Here is a 16,536-nt window from a genome sequence, read left to right as displayed (position 1 = left end):
ATATAACATTATTTGAGAGTTGTTTTAAGTTAATTGTGTTAAATATACATATTTTGAAAATACTTTGTGTGAATGTTGTCTATGTGATAGAGAGGGGGTACATCACTGTAAAACGTTTAGTTGTCAAAACCTGTGATGAGAATAACTTGTAGTCTTTGAAGCATCAGTTAGAAGTTATGAACCAATCTGTAATGTTTTCCATTGTTATTTCTTCTATAATTTTTTTTTTAAATTAATGTATAGATGTCATATAATATAAGCTGTATCATTTCCAGATATTACTACATATTAAAAATCTTGTAGTCTTTTGTCAAAACTCTTCAATTTTATGTAAAATACACTTTTTCCTAGGCACATATAAAAAAAATACATTGCTAAAATAAAATGTTATTTTTAACTACTGGCCAAACAGCATCAGAAGAAATAATCCTTATTGTTGAGCATGTGTATTCTACAACAATTAGATAAAATGTTCATTTGTGAAATATTCTTATGTACAGAATTGTGGCCAGTTGATCTTTAGGACAGATTCATTGGTAAGAGAAAGGGAGAAAAAGAAAGAAAGAGAGAAAGAAATAAATGTGTGTGTGGTGTGTGGTACAGCTAGTTGAGGTAGCTCAGAGAACAGCTGCTTGACAAGATGAACCACACACTTACTCAAACTCTTTGATCCATAAAAGTCATCGCTTAACCCTGGGAAGTCCTGAGTGTCCCGACAGGTGAAAGCAAGAACAAAGAAGAGCAGAAACGAAGAAGAAAGAGGTTAGTGTGAGGCTGGGAGAAGAGAGGTGTAGCATTCTCTAAGGATGGAGGTATACCAACACCATCTTGCTGTGCATTAAAAGATCTGGGATATCCCTTTTGTAAATAATGTTCAAGTGCTTAATTTTGGTGCAAATTTATTAGTATCAAAATAATTAGTCCATTTAGCAATGCATTTAACTGTTTTAAATGCTTAACCTTTAAACGGCCCTGATGTTGATATGGACAGATGTACTAGTTCTAGTCCAAGCACAGCATTTTAGTGTTAATGCAGCCTCATATCTGCGAGAAGTGCTGAAGTCCCCTTCAGAGCAAAACAAAAGGCCAGAGAGGCACTGATTGGCTGTTTTCTCTGAGAGATGTCAAGGGCCAATCAGAAGCCGTCTCCAGGGTGAGTGACAGTGACAGGATGAAGCATGAAGGACAGCGTCAGAGCACTCATCACATGCTTATACTCACGTTCAGTCTCCACCAACTCCTGCACTATATTCTCCTTGCTCTTGTAAAATGGGAACTTGCGTGAAAGGTTGAAGCTTTTTTTGCGCTTCACTTTGACTGGCTGCGTGGAGACATGCCGATGATGGGAGGGATGGAGATGAGGAATGAAACAAACACAAAAGAACAGAATGGGTTTCAAATGTAATTCACGGCACGCGTGCAAAAATAAAATGAAGACGACGTTTGGCCGCACAAACAAATGTATTTGGAGGATGTGAACGTATACAGTGTACATTCAGATAAAGCATACATTTAAGTTCATTTTGCTAATGTTTTGACTGTGAATCTAACAATAGGGAATGCACCACTGAAAAAGGACAAACTAAACAATATGTTCTTGTCCTGATTACACAAATTGCAACAGAAAAATACAACAAAATGGCTGCTCATGCCAACTAAAAACTTGAGGCAAAATGAAGAGTAGACATCTAATCAAGGGCGTAGATTTGGCTTGAACACTGGGGGGTTGCAGTGTGAAGCATTTATATATTTCCATTTATCATGGTATAAATAATACTCTTATTATTAAAAAAATATCATGGTGTAATTGCTTGTTTTGATTCTACGCCCCTCCATCTAACCAAGTGTTTCTCAAATCTGATTCTGGAGGGCACCCAACACCCAATTCAGCTCATGGAATACATCACTAATGAGCAGATAAGTTGAATTCAATGGCTGGTTGGCTTCAGTAAGTCAGCCCCTGCTTGTAGCTACAGTAACTACACCATTCAGGTGTGTGGCAAGGAAAACATAAAAAAATTGAATTATTGGGGGGCCTCCAGGATTGAGAACCACTGATCTAACATCATAGCTGATTATGATGGCACAATGAGTGTGCATTTGTTACAGTACACTTTTGTGTGCATGTTGCTGTGAGAAATTAGATGCTCAGTAATAGGAGCCTCCAGGTTACTGTGGGAAGTCAACAATTCACACATTCAGGGGAAGTGGGGCAGTTCCCATGAGTCCCTTACAGGAGGAGGACTGACTCGCCACTTACCCTGTTAGACTCAATCATGCCCGTCCTGGCGTGGAACTTCACTGTTTTTAACCGTGCACGCTCTTTCTTTTCCACCCTGTGGATCAAAAAATAGAAATGTTTGGAATAGATCATGCAGGGTTTGACCAGTCATGAACCCCTTCTATTACCCAGGGTGAAATGTTAGATTGCATTCTGGCTTGGCTTGTTGACAGTACTGTACCTTTTCTTGCTTGGTATGACCCCAATCTGCTCACTCTCCCCGTGGGGTGTAACCAGCCGTGCCTGCCACCACTCATCATCGGAGGCGTTGATGACATGCAGGATGTCCCCATAGGAGAAACTAAGGCCCTGGCTGGGCAGGCAACTGTCCCTGGTCCTGTCATAGTCAAAGAGAGCCCTGGGAAAACAAAACAATCAGAATATGAAAAATACTTCTACAGCGAGGTTGCATTAGAAGACATCTGTTGTATATGTGCGAAGTGTAAGTGTGGGGCAGATTCGGAAATTAATGGGGGTTTGGGGCAAAAATGTCCCCTAAAATGGACAAAATTCAAATTTCAAAATTGCATCATGCATTCAGTCCCTTGTGCAGATGTTGCCAGGTCTAGTGTCTTCGTTTTATCAGACCAGAGAATCTTGTTCCTCACAGTTTGAGAGTTCTTTAGGTGCTTTTTTGCACTGAGGAGAGGCTTCCGTCTAGCCACTCTGCCATACAGCCCAGATTAGTGGAGTGTTGCAGTGATGGCTGTCCATCTGCAAGTTTCTCCCATCTCCACACATGATCTCTGGAGCTCAACCAGAGTGACCATCAGGTTCTTGAACACCTCTCTTACCAAAGCCCTTCTCCCCCGACTTCAGTTTGGCCAGGCGACCAGCATTAGGAAGAGTCCTGGTTGTTTCATACTTCTTCCATTTAAGAATTATGAAGGCCACTGTGCTCTTGGGAACCTTCAATGCAGCCGAAATGTTTTGTAGCATTCCCCAGATCTGTGCCTTGACACAATCCGGTCTCTGAGCTCTAAAAGCAGTTCCTTTGGCCTGATGGTTTGGCATGGTTTTTGCTCTGATATGCATTTTCAGCTGTGAGACCTCATATAGACAGGTGTGTGCCTTTCCAAATCATGTCCAATCAATTGAATTTGCCACAGGTGGACTCTAATCAAAATGCAGATGATCCAGAGAAATGGGACGCACCTGAGCTAATTATCAGGTGTCGTAGCAAATGTCAATGTGATATTTCAGTTTATTTTTATTTTTTATAAATTTGCAAAGTCATCAAAAATATGTTTTTTTTTGCTTTGTCATTATAGAGTATGTAAAAAAAAAAAAGGCACAATTTTAAGTGTAGTTGTCAGAATTAACGCGTTAACAAATACGATTAATTAAAAAAAGTTTAAAGTGCAAATTTAACACATTTACCGTTACTACGGCAAAAACACTGATGTGAAGGGCAGAGACTTTGTAATGTGTCCACCTGGAGTCATTACACTGAAACACACGTCACAAATAGACACAGCGGTAGAGCCCTTCTATTAATCAAGCCTACAAGCTTGGCATAAAATAGCATAACGCGGAGGTCCCATTGACATTCTATGGGATGTACTGTCATAATACTCTCAAATATACTCTCAGATCCCAAATGAACTGATATTGAATTGAATCAAAATTGGAATCGATTTGAATTAAATAAAATTGTGAAATTAATGCTAATACCCAGCCCTACAAATTCTAGTTGATGTTGATTTCATTTTATTGGTAACAGTCTACAATATCTCATTATTCAGATTTAATTAATTGAATAAAGTATGATACAGAATGATAAGGTTAAAAGAAATTTGCCCTTACAGAGGAGAAAAAGGCCCCAAAATATTGCCCCAAATGGAAAAGTCAATTTCTGACCCTGGTGTAGGGTTTAGCTACATCAAAGTCCCTTTAAGGCAGTGGTTCTCAACCAGGGGGTCGGGACCCACTAGGGGGAATCAGCACACTTCCCGGGGGGCCTCAAGATCTCTTAAAATTATTTAAAATATAATAGATTATTATGATTTTTATATAATTATTATTATTCAACTTACTGATAATGTGAAAAATTTAATAACTCCCATCAACAGCTTGATTTTTATGAAGAATATACAGTTCTAGACATTTCTGGAAAGGAAATATCTTCTTATAGATATATCTTCTAATATAAATATCTAATTGCCTACATGGGGGGCCTTCAAATATTTTCTCAGATAATGGGGGGCCTCGGAGTCAAAAAGGTTGAGAACCGCTGCTTTAAGGCAAGTTAATTCACTATTCGGCCATCATAGCCTCTGGGAAGCTAAATACAGCTACTAGAACATTCTACATTCCAGAGTAAACAGACAGACAATGCCTCTATCAAATGTAATTAGCTCTTTAAACTGAGAGGCAGGACTTTCATTCATATAGCCACCATATGAATGTTATTTCTCCCATGAGTAGTCAGTTTCCTGCCCCTTTTACGGTCTCTGTATGTGTATAGACGAAAAAGAAGCTACATATCAGGCATTGTGCATGTTCATCAATCTTTTTAATTTAGCATATTCTCTCTATCTATAGCATTTGTAGAACACTTCCTACAGAGTCAGTTCCCCTGGATCAACCTATGATTAAGCTCCTTGCTCAAGGGTACAATGGTAATAGAGGAACCCAGATGGCAAATGACGCTGAATACAGCAACAAAGTAAGGCATTGTGTATAGAGAAGAATGTCTTTACCTTGTCCGACAGGTAGATCCAAAGGAAGAGAGGGAAACCAATGGAGCAAGTCTTCCTGTTTCTCTGCATATTTCTCACTCAGTACATACTAATTACAAGCCCACCAAGACACACACTCACAGTTGGCTGCACACCTACCTTAACTCCAGAGTAAGAGGACAATGACAGGTCTCTGTTTTAAGACTTGAGCTATGTAGGGTGGGATCTGCACTGGCTGACATGTCTGTACCACTTTGACACACCTTTATCACGTTACTGCATTCACAGGAATGCAAAAGTGCCTTGAGATCTCACACTCAACATTAACATAAGTCATCAGCTGACTCAGGAGCCCTCGGCAGAAGAACACTGAATTAAAGCTGAAGTGCATAATTTTTTTCAGTGTTTAAGGTGTAGTTCACCAAAAAATTGTCATCATTTACTCACTCTCATATTGTTCTAAACCTGTATAACTTTCTTGCATAGAACATAAATTGAGATGTTAAGTAGAATGTTAGCCTCAGTAAACATTTACTTGCATTGCATCTTTTGTCCTTACAATGCGAATGAATGGTGAGTGTGGCTGTCAACTTCTTTTGTGTTATACAGAGGAAAGATAATCATATGGGTTTGGAGCAACATGAAAGTTTGTAAATGATGACAGAATTTTCCTTTTGGAGTTAATTATTTAAAATAATTAATTGGAGATTTATTTAAAATATTTTCTTAAAATATTTTGAAAACTCTTCACACGTGTGTTCCGTGAGAGGCCGTAAACAGCAAACCGCCACTGAACCTCGGAACACACAGTGAATTAAACACAGGCACCGATAGCTTTTTTTCCATCTGTTCCTCAAAATACAATCAGGTGTGTTTTTTTCAAGCTCACGTCTGTGTGTCTAAAGGCATTTCTTGTCATATGTCACTAAAAATATCTATTTTCCGATGCATCGCAATCTTTGATAGAAAGATCACGATATCGATTCTTAAATCCCAAGATCTATCTTTCACGTTATATGGCAACCCTCTATAATGCAAGTAAATCACTCGTATGTGCAACCAAATCTCATGCTGTTTGGCTAAAATGTTTGGGATTACCCACTGGCTAGTAAATGTTCAGATTTCACTCACCAGTGATTGTGTAGCATATTGGAGAATAAGTTATTAGCACAGAGGTCCATTCAATGCGTGTTGAGAGTAAACACGGATAAAATGTCATTGAATAATGTCGCTTTTAATACCCTTTCTGTTTTCTTGTCAGTTAGTTGTTGATTCAAAACAAACAAAAAGAAACATTTAATTCTAAATCACAAAAGGATGCGCTTAAGAAACGAAGCACATCTTCTTTCGTTATATGCACTTACTGCCTGATGCCGCTAATCTTAAAGAGACCGTACTGAATAACCCTCTAGGTCTGAGGGTATTTTGGGCCCTGGAGAAGTTTTGCTTAACAACATATTAATGGCTAAAGTCTGATAACGCTGTATTCAGCACAAACTGGGCTACAATAATATGTGAGCAACATGGTACAGGTTTGTATTTTTGAGAAAATAACGTTTATGCATGGTTTTTGAAAAAACTAACATTTTAAGTCACTGAAATAAGGTCATATAACACATATTAAACATTTGTGCACAAGACTTTTGAGAACTGGATCTTGCAGCCTGGAGTTTTTGCTACAAAATGATGTGAAAACCATCCTGATCACTCATTCATACAAAACAATATAGTAATTTAACTTTTGTAAGACAATTTTAGTGTTGAAAGTTAATATGCGAGGAGGCGTGAATGATCATGAATATTCATTGTAATTCACACATGAGACAAAGAACCCTCCCATGGACCTATCAATGAGGGATAGAGAATGAATGTGAGGAGACGTAATTATCCAAATCAAGTTTTAAGTTAAAAGAAGTAATCGGACTATACATTTTCTTTATATAAAGACTTTACTTAATTTTAGACCTACACTACCAATAAAAGAAGTCTCTTCTGCTCACCAAGACTGGATTTATTTGATCCAAAATACAGAAACAACATTGATATTCTGAATTCTTTTTACAAATTAAAAGAAGAGTTTTCTATTTGAATATATTATAAAATGCAATTTGTGATCAAAGCTGAATTTTCAGCATCATTAATGCAGTCTTCAGTGTCACATGATCCTTCAGAAATCATAATAATATGCTTATTTTCTAATATGGGCATATTTAAAGTGCATTTTACTAATTGAACCCTAACATATATTTGCAAGCACAAGCTTTGTTGATGATAATGAGGCATTATAAACACTAGATAAAATATAATCTAAACATGCATATTATTTTTTATATCATATTACATATCATTTTTATATTATACAGCATACAATTTAAATACCTGCTTTAGCCGAAACAGCATTTAAATGTAACTAAAACTTGCTTATTAGGAGTCATATTTCAAATTTCAATACTCTGAATCCTGGCTGGCAAGTCTGGAAACAGTCCCACTAGTAAAATATGTACATGTTTATATAAAATAGCATGTCAGCTAATGAAAACTAAATGACTAAATGACTCGTCCGAAATTGTATCCTCGTCTGGATCAAGTCTCTCTTCAAAATACAAATGTTCATCGGAGTCCTGCTCTTCTTCTGAGGAAAGTGTTAACTCTTCCATACTATCCTGGGGCTTTCTCGCCTGTGCATCATTGCAAACGCGCAGAAAAATGAGTGAAATGTGTTTACAACCTCACTGTCGGGGGCGTGCACCATTTGCGCTGATCGTCTCAGCACATTAGCGTATGAAATGGCGCACTCTGCTGGTGGCTAGGATCACATTACAGATAATTATATAGCCAAGTAAAAACTGTACATCGCTTTGTTTCAAACAGATTGCATTGCAGGAGAATATTTGTTTTACATTTGAATTGTTTTATTTAAAAGTAGAAATCTTAGGCTTGCTTTAGACATATGTTTCATATTTGAGTGATAAGTATTCGCGGAGTTTCAGTTAATTTTTTTGACGTGTTTCGTGAACACTGAGACTGCTGAAAGCTCACCCTTTTTATTTTCTTTATTTTACAAAAGCATTGTTGTTATTGTGAGTGCACAAATAAAAGTAGACCCTTTATAGTCTCTAATGATGTCTTACACTTATCTGTATACCCAAAAATGAGTATTTTAAGTTGTTTCTGCTGTAATGACGAAAATAACCAGCAGGATGCGCCGGCACGTCCGTCGACCCCAGAGGGTTAAGCACTTGTTCTACATATCAATGTAAATACTTGTAAATAGTAGAAATTATGCATGTAAACAATACAAATTTAAAGATATTTATGCAACATATAATATATGACATTAATTGATAGAATAGACTGAATTTGAACATTTTCCAAAAACTAAAAGTGACCAATTTAATAAACTAACGATAAAATATTTGTAAAATTAATATTTTCGAAGTGTACCTAGAAGGGTTGCCTATTATAAGGGTTCCTTTATAATTATCAGCATTTGCTGAGAGAACATGTATTTTATATGCAACCAAAATGTACCCAAATGAATCGATATCAAATTGAATCGAGATCTGAATCGAAAGCCTGTGAATTGGAATCGAATTGGAATCGGGAAATCTGGATAAATACCCAGCACTACATGTCATGCAGAAGGCACCAATCAATACCCTAATGGCAAGTAGTGTGTGTGTGTGCCTGAAATGCCATAATATATCAGTTTTGATATCACGGCTCAATTTTCTTAGAAGACTGATAGAGCACATTAGCAATGCGCATGAACCAAACCTAGAGCACATCTGTTTTGTATTTACTACACATATAATCAGAGCACTAGATATAATTAATGTGTGTTGAGGTCAGAATCTCTGAGACTGCTGAAACACAGTTTAATCAGACTTCTGTGTTACGAGTATGTTTAGTACACTATAGATCAGAGCGACTCACATACGAGACATTAGATACTCGTAAACATCTGCGGCTATGTATTACAGAGTGTGCTCGAAAGTGAAACAGTTATTGGTCAGTAGTGGCGACGTTCTAAAGAGAGCACGATAGGTCAGTTAAGGTTAAAATGGACTTCGAAAGAGCTAGTGATTTGGTCTGTTATTTATAGACACGGCCTAATAAAAATGAACAACAATTAGAATTTTACCTGGCTGTAATTTCTGCTTGTTAGCTCACTAATACCGTAGAGAGTTATGCTTAATTAACTGTGTGTGCATGTGTGTCATGTGTGAATAAGAGAATATGTTGAAGATACCTGACGTAGAGTGAGCGTTTCTCACTGGTGCGGAGGGAGCCCGAGCCCGAGCTCATACTGCTGTTCATCATCTGCTCCCTCAAGTCGTGGATCTTGGACTCAAAACGACTGTATTCTGAAAAGAGACAACACAAACATTCTGTCAGCAACCCCTATATCTACAGTGATATTATGGCTTTTTGTCCAGGTATTATGAATGGAGGATTGAGCAGGGCAGAGAAGGAAAGCTCAGCAGCTTATTGAGAACTGATTAATGACCTGAAGAACAGATGGATATTAATCATGGCTCTGCTTGAGCTATGTGCTAATATTTTCTGCAAGGTAATTAATTATGCATATTAATTAAGTAGAACATGCACTATTCAGTGTAATGGAAAACCTCTAACAAATGTCAGACCCTAATCATTTTTCATAGTGAACAAGGTGTTAATATCAGGAGCAGCATTGAAGCATGATGTTTGATTGTTCGGGGCTGTCTTAATTAAACGTGTACACCTCTGTTGCAGTGTGGCCGGGCAACTCGTAAGCTTAGCAACCAATGCACGCAGACTAAAACACAAACAATAGAGAAATACATGGACTAATAAGCGTAACACAGAGCTGAGAAGAGAGTATTGTTTTGTTAAGCTTGAATGTCAAATTCTGAATAGCACAGGTGTATAGTAACAAAGTACAAATACTTTGTTACTGTACTTAAGTACAATTCTTCAATATTTGCACTTTATTTGAGTATAAATACATCTTCTGACTTTTATTTTTACTTCTCTACATTTTGAAGAGAAAATGTATACTTTTACTCTGATAAATTCCTCCAGTTCGTTACTTTTGCAATAACACAAAAAAAATAACAGCTGTACATGCAAAAATGCATGCAGATCGGCGATAGTGATGTGTTATTCATTGAAATAATAATTTTAGTCAAATCTTTTACATTTGATTCCTTGGAACTGAACAAAAAGATCCCAAAAGCGGTCTTAATGATTTGTTTTGCGAATCATGAATCTGAATCAAAATCACAAGCGAAGCGCATGCCAGATTACGTGTTCCGTCTTCTGTCTCCTCTGGGGAAGACAAGAAACTGCTCTTACAATTTTGTATTAATTTTTTGACTAATTTGATAAGTTTAACATTATGAAAAACATTTTGAAAGCTGTGAAATAATGATGTTATGTGCGATCAGTCACCCGTCTTTCCAGAAGACCTGTTCATATAAAAGTCAATCACATGCATTCACATTTTACATTTAACCAAAGAGCAATGTGTATGAATAATTACTGTACCAGCACTCATGAAAGCGTCCAACAGTATTTATTTTAATATTTTAAGAAGATGGAAGAATGGTCTTTGATAAGCAAATCTAGTTTTCTGGTGGTTGCTAAAGTGTTATATTTATGCTACAGTATGTGGTAACTAGGGTTTTCTGGATAGTTGCTAGGGCATTCTATGCAGTTGTCAAGGTGACGCATTCTGTGTGTGTTTTGGCGCATTGCTACAATATGTGATTGCCAAGTTATTAATATGCACATTGCATTGCATAAAGCACATTGTTCTGCAGTTGCCAAGGTGTTCTAGGTTGTTGTTAGGTTGTTGCTATGCTGTTGCTAAGTAGTTTTCTGTGTTTTTAGCACTTTTCTATGCAATTGCCACGATGATCTAGGTGGTTGTCAGGTTTTAGCTGTGCTGTTGCTAAATTGCTCTGCAGTTGCCAGGGTGTTCTTGGTGGTTGCTTATTGGCTCAAATGAATAGAGCCCACACCCACAAAGTCTCTGTTCCGGCCACTTATATGACTCAACTTTTTCTGTAGAACACACACACACAAAAATATTTTCAGAAGAATACTGCTGTTATGTAGGTCAATTCAATGTAAGTGAATGGTGGCCAGACATTTGAAGCTCCAAAAAGCACATAAATGCAGCATAAGAGTAATCCATAAGACCCCAGTGGTTTCATCAATGTCTTCTGAACGGATTCAATTGGTTTTGGGTGAGAATAGACCAAACTATAACTCCTTTTTTGACTATAAATCTTGACAATAGCAGTCTCCTTGGCGATCAGGATTTCAAGCTCGATTACACTTCTTATAACACCATCTAGGGCTCTGCACATGCATCAAGCACTAGGAAAGAGAAATTGAGCTTGAAATCATGATCGTGCCTAGAGATTGCAATGGCAAGATATACAGTGAAAATTTGTTACAATTTGGTTTCTTTTAGGGCTGCACGATTTGGACAAAAATTCATATTGCGATTAATTTGAAAAATATTGCAATTGCGATTTGAACTGTGATTATGATGGTAATGTTTTCCACATGTTCAACTGCAAAAAGGCTACTGGGGTTTTCACACTTGAGCCCTCTTAAAAAGAACCACACTGAGACCTTTTTTCAGTCAACCACAAACAAATAAATATATAAACAGTGAAACAAAGTCTTCTTCATATCCAAATGTTACCATCCACTGTGTACCTGTTTTTATCCATTTTGTGACAGGAGCTCATCCTAATAATCATCATCATTAGTTTTTGAAGCACAGTCAACTTGAATATTAGGGATGCGCCAATCAGGATTTTAACATCGGACACCGATCTCCAATTTTCATCTCATCAATCGATGCTGATCATTTAACTTTCATCAGCAGCTCTGTCAAAACCAAGCGTGCCGCACAAGCCCTCAAAAGTGAAGCCAAAACGCCTCGATCGCCCCCCCGGTGACTGGTCCTAGTATAGGTCATAAACCCCACCTCCCCATGTAATTCAAAGGGACATGAGACCAACTAAACAATTAAATTACACTTCACATATCTTTTTTCCAAAGATAGTTTCTGTCATTTACTGTAATTTACTGTAGTTTCTATCACGTTGATGTAATTTCAAGTGTTTGTTTTCAAAATAAGTTTGTTTTTAGCTAGTTATTTGATGCTATAAAAACGGTGCTGTGACATCATGATTGACAGCTGTGATTGACAGGTTCTCTGAGCGAAGTAGTCACTGAAGCACCAACGGACATTTTTTCGGGATCTTCGGAGGACTGAGGATATTGGAGCTTTAAATTTAATATCTAAATTTCTATAATTAATTATTTCAATAATTTTTTGCGATTGATTCAGCGAGAGTGAGGGCGGGGCCTTGATTTCGCGGCTTTACTTCCTGCTCACTACTGCGCAGGTTTGGTCCCGAAATCGCAACTGCGCAGACTCAAGTCCCAAGATGTCTGCACCATATCGGGACACTGGCGGCTTCAGTTCTCACCAATGGAAAAGAGCGAAGGGGTGTCGTCCATCTTTTTTTACAGTCTATGGTCAAAACTGGTTATATGTAAACTTTCTGCTCAATGTCACTGTTAACTACATTTCCCTGTTGGTAAAACCACAGTCATTGCCTAGTTTTTGCTGTCAAAAATAATGTTGATTGATTGAATAATTTAGTATACACAAAATATAAATGTTACTCTTTATTCTAGGCCTTAAAAACTAGTTGGCTTATTGTAAAGGGATCAATGGAAAGGCGGAGGCGAGAACCGTCTTGATAATATAAATAATAGTTTTAATGATAAACTTAAAACAAAAGACAAACACACATGACGGACATGTCCATAAACGTACACCCCCCCCCTTTTCCCTGGGGGAGGGCGTGCTTTAAGCCTAGTCTGCCGGCAGGTCATCCCCATCTACCTGGACGAGGGAGGGGACAAGGGGAGGGAAACAGAAATAATTAAAATGGGGGGGCTTCCTGTAACAGAGTAGTACCCCCCAAAAAAACACTGTAAAATTTAAAAGAGAGGGAAAAGGCCAACGCAGAACGGCAGTGATAGAGAGAGAGAGGAGAGAGATGAAAAAAAAAAACCTACTCGCCGGTTCTCCGATACACCATCGCATGGTCCTCGAGCACTACTCCACCCTCTCAGGCGGAAGACAGCTGCTTCTCCCCGGGCAGACCGGAGTCAGACTCACGACCCCAAACAGAAAAAACGCCCCTCCGCGTTCTCGCCGACTCGTGGGGACACTCCAGGCGGTCGGGGAGACACTTCCCTCCTCCCCTCGCGGACGACGGTCTTCCATCGACCCCTCCGCATTTCTGGGAGATGCAGGGCTCTCCTTCGCCCCTGGCAGCAGCTCCATCTCTCCAGGTGGTCGGGGAGTCCAGTCCCCACTCGCCTCACGGACGGAGGCCGCTCACCGCGTCCGGGCGGTCGGTCTACTCCCTCCCCCGGTGGATGGCAGCGGCGCTCCCCTGGGTGGACGGCAGTGTCGAGGACTCCGCGACGGGCATCCCTCCTCCTTCCCGGTCTTCGGCACCAGTGTAAAGGGATCAATGGAAACGCGGAGGCGAGAACCGGCTTGATAATATAAATAATAGTTTTAATGATAAACTTAAAACAAAAGACAAACACACATGATGGACATGTCCGTAAACGATCTCTCTCTCCCGCACGATCCTCTGCAGTCGACCTTTATCCCTCACGGAGGCTTAATTAGCCTAATACGGGACCGGGTGTGTAGGATCACGACCCGGCCCGCCCTCCGCCCTGCCACACGTATGCAAAATATTCTTTACTGTCTATAAGATAGTCCTAAAGTATGAGGCTTAATGTCAAACTGAAGTTGAACTGATAACCCATTGGTGTAATTCATTTTAAAGTGAACATTTTGGTTAGTTTGTCACCATTTCATTTAATTATTTGTATTCATTATTTTATTATATTTAATTTAGCAATGCATTATATTATAGTAACTCAATATTTGATATAGATTATATGCATGTTCCTTACTTTTCATTTTGTTGGATGTTGGTAATATTAGTTCCGCTTTCACTTGTTTCCGCGGGGAGTGTAATAAGGGTGACAGCTCTCTCGTGAGGTAAACAAATGACAAGAGAATGAAGATAATTTTCTGGGCTCTACAGTTATTTCTGTTAAGGCTTTTTGCTCAGCAATCATTGATGTTTGAATTATACAAACATCAATGATTGCTGATGTTTGAATTATACCCCATCTTGTATTCTGCGTTATTATTATGATACCTGTGCTTGCGGAGACAGAGATGCTGCTACCGCAGATAATAATAAAAAAATGCTTCATGCAAGACGCGCCAGTTGAGTGTAAATAAAGCGTTTAGCGCATGTAAGCAAACGGAACCGAACTCCGAGCACTTCTGTTACTCTAAGCATGAGAGGGAGTTGTGGAGTGCAGAACCGATCTGAAAACACTGTAACAATGCGCTAATTTAATATAGAGTGGACAGAGCAGCGCAAATAAACTTTGAAAGGAGCAGAATATTTATTTATTTAAATCGCAGCCCTTTGCAATTTAATAATCGCACATGGTCATATCGCGGTTTCGATTTTATATCGATTAATTGTGCAGCCCTAGTTTCTTTTCACCAAAAACCAACTGAATCGCTTCAGAGGACATGGATTTAACCACTGAAGTAGTATGGACAACTTTATGCTCCCTTAATGTGCTTTTTGTAGATTGAAATGTCTGGCCACTATTCACTTATATGAAGTGACCTATAGAGCTGAAATGTTCTTCTAAAATCTTTGATTGTGATCTGCAGATGAAAGAAAGTCGTTCACATCTGGGATGGCATGAGGGTGAGTAAATGATGAACAGCACCAATCAAATAAGTTACCATGGGTTAAATTAACTGTTCCATAATTTATGCAATTTACTTGTACTTTTGATACTTAAGTACATTTAAAATCAGTTACTTTAATACTTTTACTTAAGTCGTTTTCTCATGAGCTACTTTAACTTTTACTTGAGTTTATTTCAATGAAGGTATCTTTACTTATACTCACGTATGGCAAATGGATCCTTTATACAACACTGCTGTATAGATAGTCAATAACCAAGACTTTATTTTATACTTGATTTGTAACTTTGTATCTAGCTGTTACAAACAGGTTAACAACACGTTGGCAAGGTAAAGTAACCTGACACTACCTGCCTGTAACCAGGGGAACACTCCAGCTGAGAGAAGGAAGCTTGACAGACTTGTCCAAAAAACAATCATAACAACATACAGCAGAATCAGAATGAGCTTTTTTGCCAAGTGTTCTCACATACACAAGGATTTTTTTTTTTTGGTGATAGGAGAAACAAGTGCACACAGAACATTACAGTGAGACACAGAATATAAAGCAAGGTAAGAGTATAAAAAGGACATATAACATAGAATGGCATATGTACATGTGCAAGTGGTAATGTGTGTGCAAGGTAGGGTTATGTACAGTTATTGAATTAAATCTGAGTGAATTTACATATGTACATGAGATATTTATTTGCATTATTGCACTATGGGAGAGTCCTGAGGCAGTTTAATTGTTCATGTGGAAAATGGCCTGAGGGTAGAAACTGTTCTTGTGCCTGATCATAACATGTATCAGAAGAAACTGCTGAGAAAGACTGCAGTATCAAAGTATGCAAATCACAGACGTTAGCAGCTTCAAAGTCCAATGTTCAATTATTCAAGTAGAAAACAGTAACTAGTTCATCCCACTCGTCAGATTCTCACCACAGGGATACAACACACATATGAGAGACAACGACAGAGACAGCTGGCACAGAGTTCACAACATACAAAGGCTAATAGTTAAGCACAAGGTCTCTTAAGTGTGACCATAAGATCTATGGGGAATTTTGACCAGCTCTGCATCTCGTATCTACAGGGCTTTTATTTTTAGGGAGTGGGGATTGGCTGCAGGCTGCCGCTTTGTAAATGCAGTTATATAATATTGCAGCCATGTGTTTACAACATGAGAACAAACAGCATGTACAGACTAGGTTGTGATGAGTTGAACCTTCCTCTCATTGTGTCGCTGACATGCATGTTAGTGCCTCTAATAGGTTATACTTACTCTCTTCTGTTCTGTGCAGTCTGAGTTAAAAGAATGGTTCACCCAATTTACTCACCATTATGTCATCTTAAACTCGTAAGGGTTTCTTTTTTCTGCAGAACACAACTGAAGATATTTTAATGGAGATATAATGTTTCTTTGTATATACAATGCAAGTGAATGGTGATCAATATATTTTTAGCTCCATTAAGTACAAAAAGTTGTGGCCATATTTACCTTCGCACTGTGAAATTCAGCGGTCGAAATACATTAATCTCAAATGGAAATCCACGTGATCATCGCTGATTTTGAGTGGAATTCAGGTTTGGTGAACAGGCAAATTTGCAGCATTGACCAATAGGGAGTTGCTTGGTTTGGCACTGACATCAGTGTGGGCAGTGCTTCATACACAGTTCCACTGAATATTCACAATTGCTTTTTAACTTAGCTTTCCCAGTGTATAATGTGCAGCATTAAAAAAAAGAGA

The 16,536-nt window shown here is 38.4% G+C and overlaps 1 protein-coding gene across 11 annotated transcripts in view; it reads right to left on the bottom strand.

Moving 5' to 3' along the window:
• LOC127659570 (disks large homolog 3-like) overlaps window positions 1-16,536 on the bottom strand; it is a 179,292-nt gene that overhangs the window by 10,385 nt on the left and 152,371 nt on the right. For 9 of the 11 annotated variants that reach the window (XM_052149442.1, XM_052149448.1, XM_052149441.1 and 6 more), the window contains 4 exons: window positions 9,215-9,329; window positions 2,463-2,639; window positions 2,261-2,336; window positions 1,222-1,321 (listed from right to left, as the gene is read on the bottom strand). In XM_052149442.1, the coding sequence (XP_052005402.1) occupies window positions 1,222-1,321; window positions 2,261-2,336; window positions 2,463-2,639; window positions 9,215-9,329 (468 nt within the window). Of the gene's footprint in view, window positions 1-657; window positions 704-1,221; window positions 1,322-2,260; window positions 2,337-2,462; window positions 2,640-9,214; window positions 9,330-16,536 lie in introns of all 11 variants that reach the window. The other 2 variants (XM_052149445.1, XM_052149449.1) reach the window with 1 other exon arrangement.

This window comes from Xyrauchen texanus, chromosome 19 (genome assembly GCF_025860055.1).
Source record: "Xyrauchen texanus isolate HMW12.3.18 chromosome 19, RBS_HiC_50CHRs, whole genome shotgun sequence".
Lineage (NCBI taxonomy): Eukaryota > Metazoa > Chordata > Actinopteri > Cypriniformes > Catostomidae > Xyrauchen > Xyrauchen texanus.
The sequence above is the reverse complement of the archived record's forward strand: the minus strand, read 5'-3'. Positions and strand labels throughout refer to the sequence as shown.